The sequence below is a fragment of the Solanum tuberosum genome, unplaced genomic scaffold (genome assembly GCF_000226075.1).
Source record: "Solanum tuberosum cultivar DM 1-3 516 R44 unplaced genomic scaffold, SolTub_3.0 scf00068, whole genome shotgun sequence".
In the NCBI taxonomy this organism is placed as follows: Eukaryota; Viridiplantae; Streptophyta; class Magnoliopsida; order Solanales; family Solanaceae; genus Solanum; species Solanum tuberosum.
This window is the reverse complement of record NW_006238994.1, coordinates 1759412-1781594: the sequence shown is the minus strand read 5'-3', so window position 1 is coordinate 1781594 and position 22183 is coordinate 1759412. Positions and strand designations below refer to the sequence as shown.

The 22183-nt window shown below is 35.7% G+C and overlaps 4 protein-coding genes across 4 annotated transcripts; all 4 read right to left on the bottom strand.

The window, feature by feature from the left end:
* On the bottom strand, nt 1–1190 carry LOC102591434 (uncharacterized). The gene is made up of 2 exons (XM_006345388.2): nt 1074–1190; nt 1–546 (listed from the first exon to the last, which is right to left on the bottom strand). The coding sequence occupies exons 1-2, from the start codon at nt 1125–1127 to the stop codon at nt 151–153; spliced, it is 450 nt and encodes a 149-aa protein (XP_006345450.1). The 5' UTR covers nt 1128–1190; the 3' UTR covers nt 1–150.
* A 787-nt stretch (nt 1191–1977) lies between these two features.
* Nucleotides 1978–6444, bottom strand: LOC102591103 (uncharacterized). Its single transcript, XM_006345387.2, has 5 exons — nt 5887–6444; nt 4507–4598; nt 2798–2855; nt 2521–2586; nt 1978–2293 (listed from the first exon to the last, which is right to left on the bottom strand). The coding sequence occupies exons 1-5, from the start codon at nt 6208–6210 to the stop codon at nt 2168–2170; spliced, it is 666 nt and encodes a 221-aa protein (XP_006345449.1). The 5' UTR covers nt 6211–6444; the 3' UTR covers nt 1978–2167.
* Nucleotides 6445–7910: 1466 nt separating this feature from the next.
* Nucleotides 7911–11596, bottom strand: LOC102590746 (putative late blight resistance protein homolog R1A-10). Its single transcript, XM_006345386.2, has 3 exons — nt 10843–11596; nt 8528–10597; nt 7911–8383 (listed from the first exon to the last, which is right to left on the bottom strand). The coding sequence occupies exons 1-3, from the start codon at nt 11369–11371 to the stop codon at nt 8316–8318; spliced, it is 2667 nt and encodes an 888-aa protein (XP_006345448.1). The 5' UTR covers nt 11372–11596; the 3' UTR covers nt 7911–8315.
* Nucleotides 11597–11901: 305 nt separating this feature from the next.
* On the bottom strand, nt 11902–20649 carry STCESA3 (cellulose synthase; the record flags this gene model as incomplete). The annotated part of the gene is given in 15 exon segments (NM_001288363.1): nt 11902–12869; nt 13649–13999; nt 14473–14675; nt 16108–16372; nt 16463–16675; nt 16768–16893; nt 17127–17264; nt 17345–17690; nt 17794–18060; nt 18305–18503; nt 18604–18721; nt 18838–19058; nt 19420–19615; nt 20026–20145; nt 20422–20649. Coding segments are annotated over 14 exon segments (3252 nt in total). The 5' UTR covers nt 20050–20145; nt 20422–20649.
* Nucleotides 20650–22183: the final 1534 nt, after the last annotated feature.

Here is a 22183-nt window from a genome sequence, read left to right as displayed (position 1 = left end):
TTAGTAATAAAAACATCCTCTTTGAAACTGCCAAAATTGTCACATTGGTGCCAAAAAACACCTTACATCAAACCAAATAAACTTCCAAAGACTAAAAAAAAAAAAACTAGAAATTTTACATAGTTACATTGATTGGAATCCCACAAAATTTCAGTCTCTTTGTTTATGTTTCCCTACTATTCCTGTCCCTTTAACACAAGACTTAACAAAGCTCTTGAAACTACCCTTGTTATGAGCTAATTTATTCTTCAAATTCAAATTCTCCTCCTCTTTTTTCTTCTTCTTCTTCTTCATCATCTCCAACTCTGCCTCCAATTGCAAACACACATTCAACACCCTGTTCTCAACATTTACCAGCCTCTCAATGAGTGTCCCCTTGTGCTCCGTCTCCGAAATCACATCTTCTATAGGCCGGCAATGCTTCTCCATGCTTCTTGGAGAGAAATCGAGCGACGAAACTTGCCCGTCGCTCGTTAATGTCTCGCTTGATGCTGTTGATGTCTTCGGGGAATGATCACCTCCTCTAACTTCCTCCAATTTTTTTATCTACATATATACATCAATCAATTTTATATTAAACGTCAACAAATCCTTCGAAAATGGAATATCATGAATAGACGCATCTAAACTCCAAGGGAGACACCACCAAGTACCTAGTTTACAATTGGTCCTACGATAATTTGATTTGATTGATTCTGAATTCGATAACTCGTAGAGTTCTTCACTAAGAAAAAGGTAACCTCTATTTCAAACATGTTACCAATCTTATTATTAAGACACTCATAATAATCTTATTAAGATTCACTAATTGCTTATTGTTGTTACTTTATATTCCTAAGGTTTTTTTTCTACGACTTAGTACTTGGCACTTTTACGTGCTAGTTTTTAAATTTGTATGCTTTTTCTATTTTGAGTTCAACTTATTTTTTGCTTGAATCAAATAATAAGAGGAACCACGTTATTAAAGGTAGAAAATGAAGAAAACAACTGATGCAAAAAAGAGTCAAACGTACTATCTAGAATCATTATATCAAGAAAATAAATAAATAAAGAGTAATTAGAGAAGTACTCACAATATTGTCAAGTCTATCAAGCCTAGAGAGTATTGGTTCTTCTACTGCTGCCATTTTCTTCTTTTCCTTAATTATATCCTTTTTCTTTCTTTCTTCAGTGTGTTGTGTTGTGTTGTGTTGATGATAATAATAATAATATAATTGCCGGGGTCAGAGGCAGAGGGATATTTATAATGGATTTTAAGTGGTAAACTAATACGTGGCAGGATATAAGAAGAGCAACTGGCACTTGACACGTTACAACATTTTATATGTTTGATGAGTATATGATGATGTTTTGGTAAATCTATATTCTGTTGACACGTTGAGGATTGCATGCAGTGGATATGTATTCACATTTTTGTGTCATGTTTATCCCACTTCCCAAAACTACAACCCTCCATTTGCCCATTGTATGATTTAAAATAAGTTATTGTATTTGTATGAATAGAAATCATATTAATATTTAAGAATAAAATGAACATTTTTATTGTTATTATAGAATAATAAGTCAAGACACAAGGAGTAATAATTAGTTAGTCTTACACGGTGATTTACCTTGTTCTCATCACGTAATACATCCAGCAGGCTGCACAGTTATTAAAATGGTAATTAAGATTATAAAAATAAATTATTAAAGAATTTTTTGAATTGTTTTGGACAGTAAAATAACCAAACTATGTTCATGTTTCCAATAAGGTAAAAACAAACGCAAAATTAAATATTTAACGGATGTTTACATCTTCAGATTCTTAGGATCCATTTTCATTTGAACAAGAATAAAGATTACAAAACTGTTTTATATGATATAAAACAATTTAGTAAAGTGGGAGAATTAAAAATTGAGCTGAATGTCCTGAACCTACTCAAGCAACAATCTAATTTGTAAGTAAATGAATGAATAAAAAACAGTTTAAGCTTTTTGATGAGATGACTGTCAATCATTATAAACATTCAGAAAGGATTGCAACGTTGAAGTCACATCAAATATGTATGGATGAAAAACATGTAGCCTGATATATTTGGTCAATCAGATGCACTATACAGTTTTGCCTATCAAGACTAATGGAAAAAGGAAGGGCACCAAAGAGAGCTAGCTATGCTTCTCTCATTAATCAATCCAAACTTCCAGCAATCTCATCATCATCAGATGGCCATATAACAGTTTGAGCTAGTCGTTCACGCATCAGTTCCACATTCTCATCAGATATTCTGTTATATAATTCAGCATGATCACATTTCTACATCCAACACACAATATTCATTAGCTTTCAACTCGTCCATCATACAATACAGACGACAAATGAAACATAGATAAAAGGGATTAGTACGCCTTTCGCCATAAATTAAACTATTTGTTTGTCACAAAGACTGCTTTTGAACAAATATATGTATAATTCAAGAACGCGGTACTTTTGAAGGAGCAAAACATTTACATCAAGCAGTAGCTAAAATCAAAGTGGCATACCTGCATCCATATGCTGTAAAGGCTAAGACGTGTAATCATCACTCTCTCAGCAAGTTCTCGCTTTTCCTGCAAAACTTTTAGAAACTATCACACACACAGAGCAAAACGGTCAAAATGCAAAACTCGGCTAATATGAGACATTATTACAGTGCTATCTCCTTGAAAACATATTTAAATGGATGCGGATGACATAGGGAAAATCATTGCAAGTTGCATGCCATATATTCACTTTTTCCATATAGAAAGATAGAATATTTATCAAGATATACAATGTTACCTTGAAAAGCTGTTGAAGGAAATTTTTCCCAGTGTTAGGCACGTGGTTTACTATAAAACTGTAAAAAGAAAAAGGATAAAAAATTAGTGAAATAACAACAAGTGAGCAAAACCATCAAAAGACTGATACCTCTCAGTGCCATTGAACAAACAAGATTCTTTGACACAGCAGTTTCGCTACATTTTACCAGGTGAAACTACACTTTAGACCCTGTGCTTCCAGTTTGGAGCTTTGTTCTTCTATTCATACAACGGTGGTGTCTACGCTAGCTTGTGTGCGTGTTGACTAATCCCACTAGCACAGGTATATATTAGATAATCAGCTCTGTCCATCAAAGCTTGGACAACCGAGAACAATTAACCTAGTATTACCTCTACTGTGATTTGAAACCAAGCTTCCCGAGGTATTATTCCACTTATTCGACCACTAAGTCACTCCCTTGGTGACTCCAAATCAGAGCATACTAAGCTCGCAAAAGTGGTAGTATAATCCAATTTTAAAAGGTATTTTTTAGGGAATGGATGATTTAAAATACGAGTTATCAGGAGAAATTTAATGTTACCTTTCAAGTGGAAAAGCAAATTCGGACAATATTTTCCGTATTTCCATTCAAATCAAGATTAACAGATATCTAGGAAAAGGAAAAAGAAACAGTTTCAAGAGAACCAAAGAATGTCAAATGAAAAATGAAATGCACTATAAAAGGGAAAACATAGAAAAGCTCAGGAGATAAAATGCTCATCGTATTTTAATAATAAAATAGAAAAAGCAAAGGACGACGAGAGAAGCATGTTGGAACAAATGTTCAATTATTTTTGAAACAATACATTTGATAAAAGTTTTGATTTTCTTATTGAATGAATGTGAATCCATAGGTTTCACTTCATTTTGTTTATACGTTAGGTTCTTTTGAAAAATACATTTATCGTCCAAAATTCACAAACCTATTAATAAATGTTATTTGATGAAAACTCTTCTTACAAGAACTTTTATCTTATAAATAGTTCTTCTTTTCTCATAAAAGAAAAGCACTTCAAAAACTCTTTCCCTTGAAAATATTTGAGAGACATTGACCAAAAGGTGAAACCACAGATCAAGAATTAGAAGATCAACCTTCTTGAGTGCTACTTGTTGTGTGGCTTAGTTGAATTTCTTCCATTTGCTCGTGGGAGAGACTCCAACTATTTTCAAGAAACGTCTTGACGTGTCCACTAAGACAAGCAAGTCCTATTTTGGGTCTTTAATATTATTATTATCTGTATTATCCTTGTTCTAACAAAGCATATAACTGCCTCAGCTGCCATTCTGGCCTTTCACTGCCCCTCCAATGCAGCTTCTTGCCCTCTCTCAGTTTACCTCGCCCGCATTCATTTTTACTTCCTTTCCCCAGCCTTCTCTAACCAACAGCCACTACCACTAAACCACAACCACACTCCCATCCTTCCAATCCAATCTAGATCCCATCTCCTTTGAAATTGTCAATTTATTTTCCTCTTTCCCTTGCTTTAAAGGATTAAAAAACAATAACACCAAAACTGTGATGGTCTTTGCATCTATCACTCCTCACATGATTTTGTATAAATTGGATTAAGGTGTCAGTTTTTGTAACATCAACAGCCTAAATGCTAACTTGAATCGTTGGGCTAAATCAGAGGATCATCATATCTGGAGAGTGGATACGCTTAAGAAGAAAAGAAATCTAAACTTACTTGTAAAACCATGTGTACTGTGGGGGGTTCATCTCATAGAGTTGTTGAAGAACAGTCCGTACAGCTTTGTAAGTGATAACATTGATTATTTCCTGCAAATGCCAATCACATAAGGAGTTGAATATGATCAAGTAAAAACGGAACTGCAAAAAGAGATCGGACACGGTTCACTTTGAAGTCATACAGTTCCAGCAAACCGAGGATAAAACAGTTTCAGCAGATTTCATTTTTATGGATGGACAAAATTCAAGTGCAGAATCAACAAAGAGAGCACTGTAATAATGAGCCAAACTTTAGCTAACTACACCTGTGGAGGAATCGATTGGCTCTGCAACAAAAGGAGTAGTACAAGCCATTTGGAAAAAAGACCAGAAAACAATTTAAGCAATGAATTTATATTATTGAGATTCCTTCGTCTAACCATACAAAAGACAGCTATCTTATCCCCTAATCATTTTAAACATTTTTCAAACTGATGATTAAAAATATAAATTTGCAAGTTTTTTTCGCTAAAGCCCAACGAGAGCAGTCTATAATCAACTGTAAAAACCTTCAATTAACACAACACAACCAAAAATTTCCCGTTTGACCATACCCGTTCACTTATATCTAATTTCTATAGATGTTCACATTTCTTCCCAGGATTTATAACCAACAAGGAAATGTTCAACATTCAGTCAAGGTTGTTCTATCTACAAACTATTGCAACAAACTTCAACATTCCCATGTCAATGAAAGATAATACATTTGTCATAAATACACAGAATCACTGTGAGCAGATAATAACATACCCAGTGTAATACCATAAATGGAGTCTGGGAAGGCTAGTGTGTAGCAGACCTTACCCCTACCTTGGGAGGTAGAGCAGTTGTTATCGATGGACCTTAACGCAGGTAAAAGCATTACAAAGTAGTTTGAAAAAACAAAAACAGCAGGACTGAAGAATCCAATACAAAATGCTAAAGACCGTAAGACAAAGCATATTAAAAAGGAACAGTCACTACAACAAAAAATTATGATAATCGAAGTGCAAGAAACATCAAATAGTAACAAAAATGGAAAACCAAGATTTCCCTGAGTAATGCTACAACTACTAGTATGGAAGCAAAAGTGAAACAACTCTCAACTACCTAACTAACTCTCCTACCCTAATCCATGTCCTCCATAACCTCCCATCTAAGTTCACATCCTTAGTAAGCTGAAGCTTGCTCAATAGAATCCACTATACAATTCATTATTGCTAATCAATTTATAGAATCCCACTATCATGTATGAGCAGATAATAAAGAACACAATCAATTCTTCACATTGGAAAATTTCCGGTCTAATTCCTAGTAATAATAATAATAAAAAGTAGTAACAATTTACAAAAAAACTTACATTTTTAACATCTTCCCCTGAATCATCATCCTCCACTTCCAACCCACCAACAACAGTGAATTTCCTAATCTTCTGTCTCTTTCTTGAACCTCCATTTAAAGCCAAAGATACCATCTTTGCAGATAACCTCCACTCACACCATGCTTCCAAGAAACTGCTACTTAAATTCAACTGCTTTCTCCCCTTAAAGCTTCTCCACAACCCCAATTCCCTATTACTCTTAAAATTAGTGCTGCCTGAGTTAAGACTAGGATTCAAGCACAAACATGGAGTAGAGTGAGTTTCAGCTAATGATCTTCCAGACCCAGAAATAGTTCCAACCATTATGAGTTGGGGGTTTGAAAAAAGGGGAAATTGATGGGGTAGAGAGCAGTGGACTTGGTGACTGAATCTTCTGTTGCAGATTCTTGAAAACACATTTTTTCGGAGATTTTATGTTGTTTTTTTTCTGAGGTCCAAAATTGTTTGACAAAGGATTTTTTTTTAATCGACAAGCAATTGAGCTTCTTCCTTTCTCAGGAAGAGTGACGTAACTAGGAGTTCAACTTCTTGCCCAAAATGGTTTTTTTTTCCTTTTTCTTTTTGAAGGAAGAGTGACGTAACTAAAGTTTTTTTTATTTTTATTTTTGGTAAAGTGAAAAGAACTAAAACAAAGAGACCTTGAAAAAATATAATTAAGAAAATGAAAATTTTGAAACATAGCCTTTTGAACTATTTCAGAACTTTTTAATATTTTCTTTGTAAAAAAGATTAAAACATTAATCTTATTCTTACAAATAGTTTGTAAATATTTTGAATCATTACCTATAGGGACTTATAATATTTATATAAACTTTTAAATAATTAAATTTTATTTTAGAAAATTTCGATACTTTATAGAATAGGTTGAAAACTATGTCAAGATATTCTTCACTGTCTAGCAAATGATCATCCATCTTACTCTAATATTTTCGCTGATTGCAAGGAACTTTCTACTTAAACTTGGAAACCCTCCGATGCAGCATAAATATAGAGAAGAAAATCAAGTGGCAGATACCTTGGCTAAGGAGGGGTCTAGATTGAAGGAAGCTAACTCCCTCGTACTTTGGACAGCTCCACCATTTATTGTTTTTAGTAGAATAGAAGCAGACAAAGTAAGAACTCTCTATGTTAGGCTAAAAAAGTCGTCTTCTACTATAGAAGGTATTAATGTGTATAATGTAATCCCAATCCCTTTCCCAAACATTACTAGCCATACTCGGTCATTTACTTGTACTGACGCATATTAAATTATAATATATCATCTTGTTTACCAAAAAAAAAAAAAAAGTTGATTGTACTTTTAAGTTCTTTCAATTCATATAGACTTGGTAATTGAAGCGTGTGTTTTGAAGGTTTAGGAATAGAACTTACTACATTGAATAAAATAATTATTTTCAATCCAAAATCTAAACCTATTTCTCCTTTCATCTTCCGATTATGTACATTAAACTACTATATAAAGAAAAATATTTCTTCGAAGAGAAAATCATGCAATGAAAGTACATCTTAAATTTAACAATGAACCAAATAATTAGAGTTCACCAAAATTGTGGTGTAAAATTACTTTTTTCGACAATTTTGTGAAAATTTAGTAAAATGATTATGTTGTAAGTAAATCAAAAGTATTTATAGGGAGAACGTTAAAATTTGCTAGAAAGACGAATGAAATATTTACTTAAACATAACTCATTGCAAATTAGTCTAAGAGTAAGGTAGAACATATTTAGCAATAATGGTTCTTTTTTTAGTTCTAATTTTTGCTAATGTTGCACACGTCAGATCAGAGATTTTAAGTATGCGTATGACCATAGATTTCAAATATTTTTCATAACAAAATGAAATTATGTTACATATCACAAGATAAATGACCATTTGTTAGCCAAATCAAGAACCGTTTGATTTGTTGGGAAGCTAGACTTTATAAGCTATATTTCCATGTGTTAGTGTTTATTGTTTTATATGCCTAACATAAGACTCGATTGTTAGATATTACGAAGGTTCAGTGAGCATATATCTTCTAACATTAAATGTTTGTAATAACATGCAGGATATCTACAAGTACCAGTGGAATCAAACTATTATTTGTTTAGAAACCTATAATTACATGAAGTAACAATAACAAGAAACTTAGCAAGTCAAATACAGATTTCTCAACTCAAGTTCAATCTAGTACTGCTTGAACTGAAACTAAACAACTCAGAATTAACACTAAGCAGTAACTGCTCCTTTAGAAAACTTCTCATTGATTGAGCTCAAAAGGCTAATGAATACAAGTAATGGAAGTGGTATTTATAGACCACATTCTGTAACTGACTCCTAACTGACTGAGCATAGTTTGTTACAACTAAACAATACACAAAGACTAATCTACCCTTCATCAGTTTAATGACTTTTAACTAACTACTTAACTACTTCTTCACATAGCTCATCACTGCTCTCCAGAAGTCAAACAATGAGGAAGATTCATCATCATCAGCTGCAAGAGAGAAACTCATCGATCAGTCAGAATTTCGAGCTACTCAATGTGTGATTTCAAGAAATATTTCATATTAGGAAAGCTCAGAATTTGAAACTAATGCTGACTAACTATATTCAGCTGATATTTAAAGGGAAAACTTACCATAAACGCGTATGTCAAGACAAGAATTTCCCATGCTCTCTTGTTCTTCGCGAATTTCATTTGCTGAATTCTGAGCAGAAGAGCTACAGCAAATCAGTTCAATCATCTCCAATGTACATATCTCTCCAATATCGAGAGGTATTTCCTCAAGACGGATGCATTTCCTCAAAACTAACTTTTGAAGGTTTGGGAAGTTAACACTACCAGCTTCCCAGTTCACTAGACGTGGCTCAGAAAGCAGTAGGAACTTTAGCTGGCTAAACTCGTCTTCATCACTTAGTGTCCACGCACAACCTTCAAACTCATTATCTCTAAGTTTAAGCACTTCAAGATTGGGCAATGCAGCTAGACTTGCCATGTCTTCAGAAAGCAGAAGACAACCGGATAATACTAACCTCTTAACAGATGTTAGGGAAGCGCACCAGTTTGACAAGGTGAGCCGCTTCTGGCCATAGCAGATGCATTTCAATGTTTCAAGTTTCTCTAAATGTACCAGATTTTTTAAGTATTCAGATGCATCGTCTGATGCAGCATCGAGGATACTCAGTTTTCGTATATTGGGAAGGCATGAAAAGACTTCCTCTGTACAGCTAGAAAAACATAAGTGAGAAAGTTCCTCCAGATTGCTGAGCCCCAAAACATCATCTGTTGTGGTACTTCTTTTAGGCTTAGACAGATAATTGCCACTCAGTAGACGCAGACGCCTTAGCTGTGTCATGTTCCAGATATCCCGAGGCAGAACCAAAGTTTTGTGCATATAATACAGTTCCGGCTGTTGAAATACCAAGGTTTGCAGATTATAAAGATGAGACACTGATGCGGGGAGACCACCATTTGATTGAATCCAAAGGTACCTTAGATGAGTAAGTTGTGTTATCTCAGCTGGAAATGCAGGAAACATATGAGAAAAAATTGCCAACACTCTGATATGTTTGAAGCTCGCGAATAAGGAAATTTGCCTATGAGGCGGAGCAGAGATTAACAGTTTACCCCAGAAAAACATCGATCGAGTTACATGAGATGACAACTCACTAGAATCATTTAGAGAAATGTTGGAAAGAAAACTGAAGCCACGACCCTCATTCCTCTGTGCTAGGAAGTTTGAAACATATCGAGTTGATGTCACGTGCAGGAACTTCTCTTTCTGAGCTTCTCTTAAGCTCAAGTCCCTCAACAAATCATGTATGCCACAACTTCTGATCTCACCATTGAACCTCCTCTTTCTAATCATTATTAGATTTCTACTAATAAGATCCTCCAAACACTCTTCTGCAACTTTTTCCAAGCTCTTGACCCTTTCTGCTTTTAGAAACCCTTCAGCTACCCAAACTTGGATCAATGTCCGAGCTTTTATTTCAAAATCTTCCGGAAAAGCACCCATAGAGAGGAAGCATGGCTTGAGGTGGTTCGACAGGTAATTGTAACTCATACCGAGCACTCCTAGGCATTTATCAGGATCGTTCGCAACAACTGAATTAACAGTCTTGGCAACAATGATCCAACTTTCTCTTCTCCTAGAAATCTTAGAAAGATGCCCTGCAACCACCAGAATTGCCAAAGGAAGTCCACCACATCTTTCCGCTATTTGCTTCCCGATATCCTCTAACTCAGAAGGACAAAGATCATTTACCCCAAATACCTTAATGGAGAGTAATTTCCAACTATCATCTAAACTTAAGACCCCCATCTCATGCAAAGGGCTATCAGGATTAGCATAAGCAGCCACATCCTTGAGCCTACTCGTTAATATGATTCGACTCCCATTGTCATCATCTGGAAAACATCTTGTTACATCGTCCCAAACTTTAGTACTCCAAATATCATCAATGACAATAAGATATCTTCGATCCTTAAGTTTTCTATATAATGACTCCGCTAACTGATCCTCAGTTTTCTCTACAAGCTTATCTGTCGTCATACCTGGAATGCAACGGACTAGACTTAACAGCAACCTCCTCATTCCATACTCTCGAGATACAGTAACCCATGCATGAACATCAAAGCGAGACCTAACTCGAGGATAATCATAAGCTTTTTTAGCGAGTGTCGTTTTGCCAATCCCACCCATACCTGTAAGGATTGATCTCACATATGTGTCATTTAACTCTATCCATTTTTATAAAAGTAAAGTGACAACTACTTTTGCTGCATTAAAATAATTGAACTTTACTCACTATAATAGAAAATTTGCTACTTTTATTCTCTATAACAATAAAGTCACCAACTTAATTTGATTTAGTCCTATATCAACAAAATCTATCCATAATGTACTTTAATAGGTAAAGTTTAATGATCATACGTCAAATTAACCCTACCTGTAATTGCAACGACTTCTCTCTCGGATGAGTACCCAAGTAGCCTTTCTATAACCTTCTCCAAATCATCATCAAGACCAACAACATTATTCTCCAAATTTGCATTAAAACTAGGTCTAGATGGACTTCCAAGCCTCGTCTCGAAATGATCTTCAGTAGGTTCAATGTCATGGTCATGGCTTGTGCAAGTCTCAAGACTCAGCACCAACTCTTCCCTTAGTAACTCAATCTTCTGTACTACTGGTACTAAACTTCCAACTAAATCTTCATTTCCTCTTTGATGAATCTCACAAATCTTTAGTTCAATAATATTCTCAGCTTCATTGAGAGCATCTCTAGACTTTCCAACCAAATCTTTGATATTTTCTTGGTGATAATAACTACTTTTGCTACTATCATCAAGAAAGGCTTTGAAATAATCAAGAGATGCAGATAAAGATTGAATTTTTGGGTCAGAAAACAAACCTGGGATTCTGGTACTGAGTTGCTCTAGAGTTTGAGCAAGAGAAACAACAGAAGCATAAGCCATCAATTAGTCTCACCAATTGAAGAGCAAGAAAAAACCTCTTTTACCTGAAAAAAAGTTGAATTGCCAAAGAGAAAATGGAGAGCACTTCAATGCTGAAAGGGACAATATACAAAATTATTAGCTAGTAGATGAAAATTGAAGCTTAGATAGATGCTGGGGCCTGGGACAGCTGTGATTGAAGTGAAAAGTCTTCGGTTCCTTTTCACAACTCATATGCTGAGTGAGGCTAATCTAATTGTAATATTCCTCCTAGTAGTCTAACCAATATGCCAAAATGCCCTCAACTTCACATTACTAACTTAAACAGTGATGGCTCTGAATCATCTTTTACTATACTCAACTTCTAGTACCACACTTAGGTAAGTCGAGATCGATCAGTCTTTTATACAAAGTGATAAATGAAGAAAGAATAAAGAGATCACTTTCAGAGTTAAAACAAGATACTCAGAGCTGAGGAGAATTCAAAGAAGGAAAATGAACAAGGACAACAAACTAATTTTGTCATATAAATAACCTTTGGAGTCCTCATGTTGCAACACAAAATTTTGAATGAATAAATAAAATACACTAGAACATTAAGGGTACTATAAGTTACAACATTGCATCCATCTCAATGGGGCAAAATATGAAATTCGTATACATCAAGCAGAGTTCCTATCTGGGGATAAAATTTTGATTTGGTGTCTCTTGTTTGATCTTGGATCGATTAGGAGCTTTTACATGGCTACATTCTGCACAAAATAAAGTACACTTCACATGGACAAACAACAAGGACACACCCAAGTTTGGATGAAAAACATGACAGATTACACAGCTACAGAACATCTTCAACTCATTTTGCATGGTTGATAACATCACTTGGATGACCTTCGCGCTATTATTTGCTTTGCATGCAAAACTTGAGAGTTCCTTCCTAGCAATTGATACCACACGCCTGAACATCTGGTCCAGTAACTCTTGTTGTGAAGGGATCAATCCGCACCCATAACAAAGAGAAAATGGAGGCCAGAAGAATAGACCACACGACCACGATAGTGGGTGTCCGGTTCTGACGACCCATAAGACCTTTGAGGAAGGGGTAAAGGTGAACGATCACCCAGAAAGCAAAGAATAATTTACCAAAGAGGGGACCCCATGATTGGTAACCACTGTTGATGGCATATGAGATGCCTGCCACAACTCCTACCAGGTTTACAATGAGGAGAGTAGTGGGGGGTATAAGAAGAGTTGTCCATTTGAACAAGTAGAGTTCCGCAAAGTCCCCATCTTCATCTGATGCCTTGGATGTGACAGTAAAGTTGGTATCAATACCAGCAAGCACTTTGAGCAACCCTTGGAAGACGGCAAACAGGTGAGCTGACACACCACCAATGACCCAAAACTGTTCATTTCTCCACCATTCATCAATTCCAACCCCACTCCATCTCATCTCCAGAATACCAGTAGCGAAAATGGAAAGAAAGAGGGATATAAACCAGATGCTTGCAAGGTTACTAATCTGCAAAAGTAAAATAAACATATCATAAATCCTATGACATGATATCTTGGTAAATGTATGATAAAACAACTTTTTTTTTTGGATGACAAGGAAAACCCGCAGCCGCTACCCTTTGGGTGTGTGCACAGGGGGTTCCCTCGCTCCTATGCAATAGCTCGCAAACCACATAGGAGAGGTAGCCCACACTAGGCAATCCCGGTGCGACGAGCTTGACCCAGAAGGCAACCCCCTTGTTTTCGTTGGCAAGGGGTTTCAAACTTGAGACCTCCAACATGGAAGTCCCAAACCACTGGGCCACCCCTTTGGGTTAAAGCAACTTAAGAAAGTATGTTGAATGTAAGGACAAGTTTAGTAACTACGTGCAGTTTAAGACCAACTGACGGGTTACTTGAAGAACTCAAATTAAATGGGGGGATCATAGGTGTAGCAAATACAATATTCTGTTTCATTTTATATGAAGGCGTGCACTTTTTTTCATAAGACTGTGAGAGTGTTTGACTGGGCCCGGAGCTTAAGAAAGAAAGACTTTTGACTTTCGGAACTTGTGATCTTAAACATGCCATACCATTTCTGTGGCTCTATAATCACGTCATTAATGGTAAAATGAAAATTTAAAAGTAAAATTATTTCTAGATCTAGAAAAGTGTCATTTTTTTCTTAAGAGAGGGAAAAAAGTGTCATATAAACAGTAGTATCAAATAACCTTGGATATGCAAAAGAAGCCAAGATATAACATGCATGCAAACAAGTTGACAAGAATTTAGAGATCCAATGCTAACCTGAGGGATAATGAATTTCCCAGTAAGTAGACAGATAGCTGGAAGCATGCAGTATATAAGAAGTGGAATGGAAGTGATTGGATAAATGGTGGTGTTGACATAAGCAAATCTCTCCAACCACTTCAACCGTCCATTGTATCCATACCATATAGGACAATGCCTACTGAAAAGAATTTCCACTGACCCTAAAGCCCATCGAAGCACTTGGTTCAGACGATCTGAAAGATTAATAGGAGCTGACCCTTTGAAGGCGGGTCTCTTGGGCATACAGTAAATAGATCGCCAACCACGGGCATGCATCTTAAATCCAGTAAGAATATCCTCTGTGACGGAACCATAGATCCATCCAATCTGCACATACACAACGAAATTTAAGTATTCAAACACACAATAGTAACAACAATCATGGTCCAATTAGAGTCTACAATAAGTAGTACCACAAAGAAATTCTCGTGTCTACAATGTACCAAAAACCGATGCATCTGGGAATTTAGTGATGTACAAGTAGCTCGACATTTTCTTTAAAGGGTATATGCTGCAACTCTCATTTTCCTTTCACCAGATCTAAGGAAATAGATATTATTTTCGGTATAACACTAGACACTGGATCTCTTTTTGGTTTATTTTTTCTGTCAGAAGGTCAAATACTAAGTAACATGTCACCTAAAATTCAGTTAATAGAGTTCCGTGGCAATGATTGTCCATCTACAATTTCCTACTCATCCTAGAACTTTTTAAATGGTGAGCTTAATTCACATCACTTACAGGCTCTTCCCTACCTATCCTAGACTCTGGTGGGGCGGGAATCTAGAACACAGCATTACCTCAGTTCCCCATTCTGATTTATCTTCATAACCACAACTGATAACATGAATAGCCTCTTTCAAAAGGGTCTCCGGGGTAGCCGATTGAGGAACACCACCATTCTCCATGAGTGTTGAAGCAACAAAAACAGCCGATTGCCCAAATCTCTTCTCCAGGCTCATTTGTGACATGAGAAGTGACTTCTCATCATCAAATCCAGCACCTGATTTCATGATTGAAAGAGAGAGGAGAAACAGTGGGTGTGAGAAGTTGGAAAAACTTCAAGAATATAGTGAACCACCACATAAACGTATGGGACTTCAAGCATAAAGAAATAGGATAATCCTATAAAGAATGAGTGCACAAGAAGCATAAAGAGGACAAAAGTGTACTTCAATTCTCAAACTTGATAGAAGTGTATATTTGCCTGGGATGAGTTGCATTCCTTGCTTATAACTTTAGCATGGTAATCAAGAAGCAATTAACCCAACATATAAAATGCATGCCTACAGTTAGTGTTTTTAACTGTTTCCTTAGTAAGTACTCCCCTGTTTCAATGTGTTTGCCTTAACTTCTTTTTTAGTCATTTCAAAAGAATGTCTCTTTCCTTTTTTGAAAACTCTTTAATTCTAACTTCCACATACATGTTTAAGACCACAAGATTAAAGGGTATTTTGGTACATTCCACCTATCTTTAGTTTAAGACCACAAGATTTAAAAATCTTCTTTACTTTATTAAACTCCTTGCCAAGTCAAAACCAGACAAACAAATTGAAACAGGTAAGAAGAAGTGGTGAGGGCAAGCAACACATAAGTGTATGCTTACCTAGAAATAGTATACTTCTTGCAGTTTTGTGTGTCAATCAGCAGTTACAAATTTTACAAAACCATATTCAACAATCTAATAAATAAAGTGAGGTAATGGGGGAGAATTCCTACAGCAACAATATGGATTGGATCACAATTGGTTAATTGATATTCTAAAAGCTAGTCAACAGCATAAAGAAGTTCCATGTGCATCTCCTCTTTTCAACATTTCTAAAATCTGAACTTAGGTCCATTTTAAAAGGTTCAGGAAAAGCATAGCTATATTTCTGTTTGCCAGGGAAGGTGGTCCAACACAATCCAGACTTAGAAATGACATTGTTGTCAATTTTTTTACTTCCATTATTGGACGATGGCAAACCTGATTCCAGAAGACAGGAGAACACGCACGGTTCACTCTTAAGAAAGCAAAAGAATATAGGACAAAATTCTAATTGTCGAACAACCATTACTTGGTGTGTCCCGGTACTCTACAAGTCCTACTCACTAAAGGTAGGGGTCATCTTCTATTTTCCGGTTCAGAAGTAATTTCATGAAGAATATTTGAGGTAATCCAAAGCAATGAACTACAAGTTAGATAAGTCTAAATGATGAAGGAAGTGACTGTCTACTGATGTTGAAAAGTATTGGTATTGAAATCCATGGGAGTTAGCAACTTGCAATTTTTCCTTTTTTTTTCGCTGATGATGCAACAGCTTTGCCAATTAACTTACTAAAAGGAGTTGCTGAGTAAGGTGTGGTATAAAGCATCAGAGTGATCATTCTGGGATTGGTGAAGTACTTGGACAAAGATAACATGAAGTGAAAAGATTTAGTAATTTGAACTATACCTTCAACTCCCTCCTCTATATCCTCCAGATTGAATATTGGCACAGTGGGATCAACATTCTTACTAGATTTCTTCTTGTCTGAGCCTTTTTTACTTGATTTAGAACCCTTCTTTCTTGATCCACCGAAGCAGGAAGAGAGGAACCCTGCCTTCTTATGCTTTGGCTTAATTGGAGGTTCATAACCATATAAAGCTGTTCTATTGAAGACACATCCAGTACCCACATACACTGGGCCTTGAATTCCATCCAAACCTCTCAAGTTAATCTGGTTCAACAACAAAAAAAGATTTCACACCAAGATCCACATGAAATAATCTCATAAAAGCGCATGAACTGCATAAAACACCAAACTTACATCGAAAAAAACTGTATTCCTGTTGGCATATCGATCGTTCCTATCAATACCATCGAATCTCTGAGGGAATTGTACATAGCAGACATATTTTCCAAGGTTAGGATCCATCAAAAAGCACATTGCTTCTCTCAATGCCTTGCTGTTGTTTATGTAATGATCACAATCAAGATTCAACATAAACGGTCCATTAGTAAGAACCGCTGACACGCGAACCTGCACGATCATTGTATATGATAAAGATGCCCCATTTATGTCAAGATTGTTGGTGGGTGGGGGGATAAACTACTCCAATATTAACAACTTACCAGTGCATTCATGGCACCGGCCTTTTTGTGATGTTGGAAGCCAGGACGCTTCTCACGAGAAACATACACTAGTCGTGGCAACTCATTTCCATCACTGTCAAGTCCTCCACTTTGTCCCAAGAAAACCTGTACGCAACAAACAGAGATAACACAGTTATACTCCCAGAACAGAAAATGCCCCGACAAAAGTTTAAATTTCAGAGAAAAGCTAATCGTAAGTACGCAAGACCAATGTCAAACTCGTGGATTAAAGTAAGATCCAATCCTCAATACCTGCAAGTTAGAGTAATTGAAAAACACTGATATAGTTTGTTCTTAAAAATTAAAAATACATCCAACAAAGAAGAATTAAAAGTTACCTGAATCATCCCAGGATGATCCCTAGTGTTATTTCCAGGCCATGGTGTACCATCTTGCATAATCCATCCTTCTTCAGGGACCTTTTGAGCTTTTGCAACGAGGGCATTGATGCGAATTTTGAACTCTTCATACTCCCTCTGTATTATGATTCCAAGAAACATTATGAGCACACAACAAACAGAAAACAACAGAAGGTAGTGCAAACACTAAAACTGACCTTCATTGCCCTGCGGTCTTTTACAAATGATGTTTGAACTTTATCCTTCAAGTAGTCAACCTTCTGAGAAAAATACCACTCTGGAGCTCGTGGCTCTATGCTGTACTTCTTAGAGAAAGGAACCCATTTCCTTGCAAACTCTGCTGTTTCAGATAGGGCTTCAAATGTCAACATGGCAGCACCATCATCAGACACATAACAGGACACCTTATCAACAGGATAGTCAACTGCAAGAATGGACAGGACAGTATTTGCTGTAACAAGAGGAGGCTCCTTCAAAGGATCCACAGTACTAACAAATATGTCAACAGCAGCTAATTGTGATGGCTCTCCTTCACGATCATACCTATCGCACATCATGATTAAAACTAAGTATAAGAAATAAAAATGGAAACAAGCAAAACAAAATAGAAAAGAAAAGAACGAAGAGAAAAAGATCAAGCTCTTACCTAAGTGCAAGCCTATCAAGATATGTCTCACGGTTGATTGGAAGCCACTTGGGGAACTGATCCAAAATCCAAGATACTGCAAACCAAATCTCGCATATCACAGATAACAACCATAACGGAATTGCATTGGGCACTGGATTCATTATCCGATAGTGCAAGAAAATACAAAGAATGACAAGCCGGAGGACAATAACCATCCTGTAAGGATTTATCCTAGACGATGGAATAGACACCTTCCTTGAAAGAGGTTGTCTAGCCTCATCATTGCTGCACCAACAAAGATGTACCATTAGAGGAAACTCATTCTATATTCAAAGACAACACAAAATTTGAATGCTTCAACATTCCATCAGAATGCTGATCAGCACATATCACGAATACAGAATACTCTGTTCTCTTCTCCTTTTTTATTTTCTTTACAATAGAAAGATATCAGAGATGATCTACCAAAACAGCCACTCAGAAACCAGAAAATACATAACATAGCCAGCAGAAGAAAAAAAAAACTCACAGTAAAGAGTCATCCCCCAGAATATCAGTACTAGCATCAATATCTCCAACTCCTCGTTCCGAAGGAGGATGGCTAGTGGTCATCGGAACAACATTCTTATCCTGCTTCATTTTCCAGCCATCAACTCTTTCTTTCCAAGCAACATTGCCAAGTCCAGGGGATCCAAACTCCCTTACCGGGTCCACAACCCTGATGTTAGCTGCCAAAATAAGAAAAGTACATAGAGCCTCAAATATCTAGAATCAGAGATGAGGAAGAGATAATTCTGTAACCACTTGTCGAACAAACCAGGAACATACGTGATTGGTTAGCATCTGTTGAATATGTAAGTGGATGGATGTGTTTTGCACCACCAGCAGGTCCAGGAGATGCCATTGAATAGCGTTCAGGTGATGCTGCAGACAATTCCCCAGAAACCTAGAGGTAAGAAGACAACAAGCATTCAGTCACTCATTCAATTACTTATACCAGGCAAGACAGTCAAGGAAAGGGGGAAGATAATAACATAAAAAATTAGCAACTGTGAATCATACATCTGTTCCATTTGTAAGCAGAGGAATATGATTGTGGGAGACCTCCTTATCATACTTTGGAGCACCAGTCTCCTCACCCCGCCCGTAAGTCGCGTGCCAGCTCAACACACGGTCAGCCACTTTTTGCTTCTCATTCAGATTTTCAGAAGAGTAATTTAGTTCACTGGCACCATCATCAGCATCACCATCTTCTACACTTTCACCACTAATAGCAGGACTTCCTGTTACAATCAAGTAATACAGCACATCAAGATCTCAAATCAGAATAGTCTAGGACTTAATCGAGTTGACTGCCATTCAAATCTTTCAGTAGATTAGCAAGATGCAGATCCTTTTTTTCTTCTCTTTAGTGTGTTCTTTGTTGCTTGGGATGAAGGCAAGTTTACTTCATGCATATTCTCTTGATGGTAAATAATCGTTTTAGCAAAACCATTTTATCATCTTATAGAAAAAAGTTGCCAGTCAGCATATACAATCATGTACCAGACTCAAAAACTAAAGGTCTCTTACTTCTCTTGGCCAACAGGTCTTGAATGATCTATTAGCTATTCAACTCAATTGCTCAATCAGAATCATCCATACCTTTATGTCTCTTGTATCTGGTCTTGCACTGTGGGCAAGATTGATTCCCGTCCTTCCTCTCATATTCATAGCATGGCCTACAAACAGGGAAGGCACAGACATCGCAAGCAACAAATGGCTCGCCATTCACAGTAGTGCCAACACCATCACCACAGATCTGACAGACTTGACCACCTAAGGTCTTCAAGGACTTCCCCTATGCAAAAAAAAATCAGCACAATAAGAGACTTCCTCACTTATATCATCATTCAAGCTTGAATCTCATATCATACAAGATCAGACAAACTACTTCTACTCACACTAGGTAGAACAATTCTAAATTAAGCTTGACATCAAAGATCTAAACATTCTAAGACGTTCTGAAATTCAATAGGAACAACAGTAAAACATTAAAGTTCAGTTCTTGACAAATTACTACAAACATTTCAACCTGATACTGACACAGAGCACGAGGTAGTGGAACACCACATACAAATTAACTGGCCAAAATACCAAATCCATAGCAGAAACTGACAAGAAATGATATCATCACACCAATCTAAACAGCAATTGTGAGAAAAAAAAAGGTAAAGGTAGAGTCTTTATGTATTCCTTTCATGAACTAACCTTCACATCACCTTCTGGATCCATTGTCAGTCCACTTAGATGTAAACAACGGATTTGCAATCAGCTACCAGTCTCAGCCCGATAAGTCGCCAACCAACATGCCCAAATTACAGATCAGATCTATTTCAATCACCAAGTAAAGTAAAAGAACTCAGGAAAAGAAAAAAAAAACACAAGATTAAAAGAAAGAACAGTCTATTTAGCTCTTGGTTCAGTTAGAAGGAGAATTCATTCAAGAAGAACAATCACAGGCATTTTAATTAAAGTAAACTCCCTCCCCCAAGTCAACTGAAAACCCCACAACTCAAAATCCATCCTTTTTCTAATTTCATCAAATTTCCCTCATCAGAAAGAGAAAATCCACCAACATTTCCCAAAAAAGAGGGCAAAAAGTACCTCAAGATCCAATAAATCAAGAAACCCAACCCCAGATCCTTCGATCCACAATATAAAATCAGATAAAGAGAGAAACCCAGAAGCCAAAATATCAAGAAAATGAAAGATCAACAGAGCATTGCCGACAACACACTCTCTCTCTCTTCCTCCTCTGCTTTCTTTGGGTGCCAATAAATACACAGCTATATATGAAAGGGGTATTGGAGTGTAGACTGTGCGTATTAGCTGGAGATGGTATTTGTTAGTATGTCGTGTCTGAAGAAAAATACATTTTTTGGTAATTAATAAAAGGGCTAGTTGGCCCAGCTTAGATGAGACGAAAGCGACACAAGAGCTGCCCTGTCCAAGTGTCACTGAGAATTAGTGAAGCTTGCTTTAGTTTTTAGAGAGAGAAAAATCAGTCCACCGACAGCTCTATAGAGAGAGAAAATCAGATCTCCAATTATTTCCATTTTATTTAATTAATTTCACCTTTTTTTTAAAGTATTTCTTTGATCACTCAACTACTCCCTTTACTTCCTTTTTTTCTGTTTTTGTTGTTTACTTTTCTGTGTCGGTTGATTGAAAGTGAAATGGGTGAAGAAGAAGATGATGAAGTACAGGCTGCTTACAATGTGTTTGGATGGTTGTTACTTAGTAACGATGAAAAAATCTTATTTTATCTCATAATTTATTTGATTTGATGTAATTACGTTGTTACTTTGAAATAAAAAAATCTCAGTTTGTCTAATGATTGATTTGGTGATGAAGTAAAAGACGCTTACAAATGTGTTTGGATTATTGTTACTTATTCTATTGTATTATTAGTTTAAATATAATATTTATTTTAATTTTTAATTAGTAAATTTTATCATATCTTATGTTTGGTACGACGAAAAATCTTATTTTATCTAACTGTCGATTTGATGTCATTATGTTGTTGTTACATCAAAATCTATATTTGGTAATGATAAAAAAATAAAATTATTTAACGATCAACTTGGTGTGATTACGTCATTAACCTCTCCTTTTTTTTATCTCTATTTATTAGCATTCTATAATCTTATTTTATCCTCTATTCTACTTTTTTTTTTGTAACGATAAAGAATGTGATTTTATTTAACAGTTGATCTAATTACGTCATTAAGCTCTCCATTTTTTAATATCTATTTATTAGTATCTAATAATCTCATTTTATCCTTTATTCTATTTTTTTTTACGTAGTCTTACCTTATATCCTATATTTCTATTACCTTTTTAAATTATTGATACGTGAGATTATATAATATAAAAAAAAATACAATCTATCAAAATATTAAATTTATTTAAATAATAATACGATATAATAAAACATAATATAATATGCTATGAAGTAAAACTTAGCAATCATTCCAACAGAATGTACGGAAAAATTCAAAATTGTTGTTACACAAATTTTATGGACATTTATCTATAACTTTGAAAAATTATCTCTATATATTATTGTGGTCTGTACAATTTTATTTTTTTTATAAGAGTAACAAAATTTACTATCAATTCATTGTTTGGCTCGTGGAAATTTTGTGAATGTTCAATTCCTTTTTTTATGTTGTATATGACGTTAGATCATATACAAAATTAAACATGTTAATTTAAATTATCACTTTATAATATTCGCAATAGATCAAAATGTGATATACAAAAGAAATATATTTATTTTGATATATTGTAATTTTATGAATTATAGTTACATAGCTTTATCATTTAAGTTAAATTTGATAAAAATTATAAATGTTTATATTGT

Excerpts from the sequence above, each read along its gene's own strand:
- LOC102591434 (XM_006345388.2), bottom strand. The coding sequence starts at position 1,127 with ATGGCAGCAGTAGAAGAACCAATACTCTCTAGGCTTGATAGACTTGAC. Across the intron at positions 547-1,073 it reads TTGATAGACTTGACAATATT|ATAAAAAAATTGGAGGAAGT; the intron begins GTGAGTACTTCT and ends GTATATATGTAG.
- LOC102590746 (XM_006345386.2), bottom strand. The coding sequence starts at position 11,371 with ATGGCTTATGCTTCTGTTGTTTCTCTTGCTCAAACTCTAGAGCAACTC. Across the intron at positions 10,598-10,842 it reads AGAAGTCGTTGCAATTACAG|GTATGGGTGGGATTGGCAAA; the intron begins GTAGGGTTAATT and ends CAATCCTTACAG. Across the intron at positions 8,384-8,527 it reads TCTTGACATACGCGTTTATG|CTGATGATGATGAATCTTCC; the intron begins GTAAGTTTTCCC and ends TCTCTCTTGCAG.
- LOC102591103 (XM_006345387.2), bottom strand. The coding sequence starts at position 6,210 with ATGGTTGGAACTATTTCTGGGTCTGGAAGATCATTAGCTGAAACTCAC. Across the intron at positions 2,856-4,506 it reads CAGTACACATGGTTTTACAA|TTTTATAGTAAACCACGTGC; the intron begins GTAAGTTTAGAT and ends TTCTTTTTACAG. Across the intron at positions 2,587-2,797 it reads TCCTTCAACAGCTTTTCAAG|GAAAAGCGAGAACTTGCTGA; the intron begins GTAACATTGTAT and ends AAAGTTTTGCAG.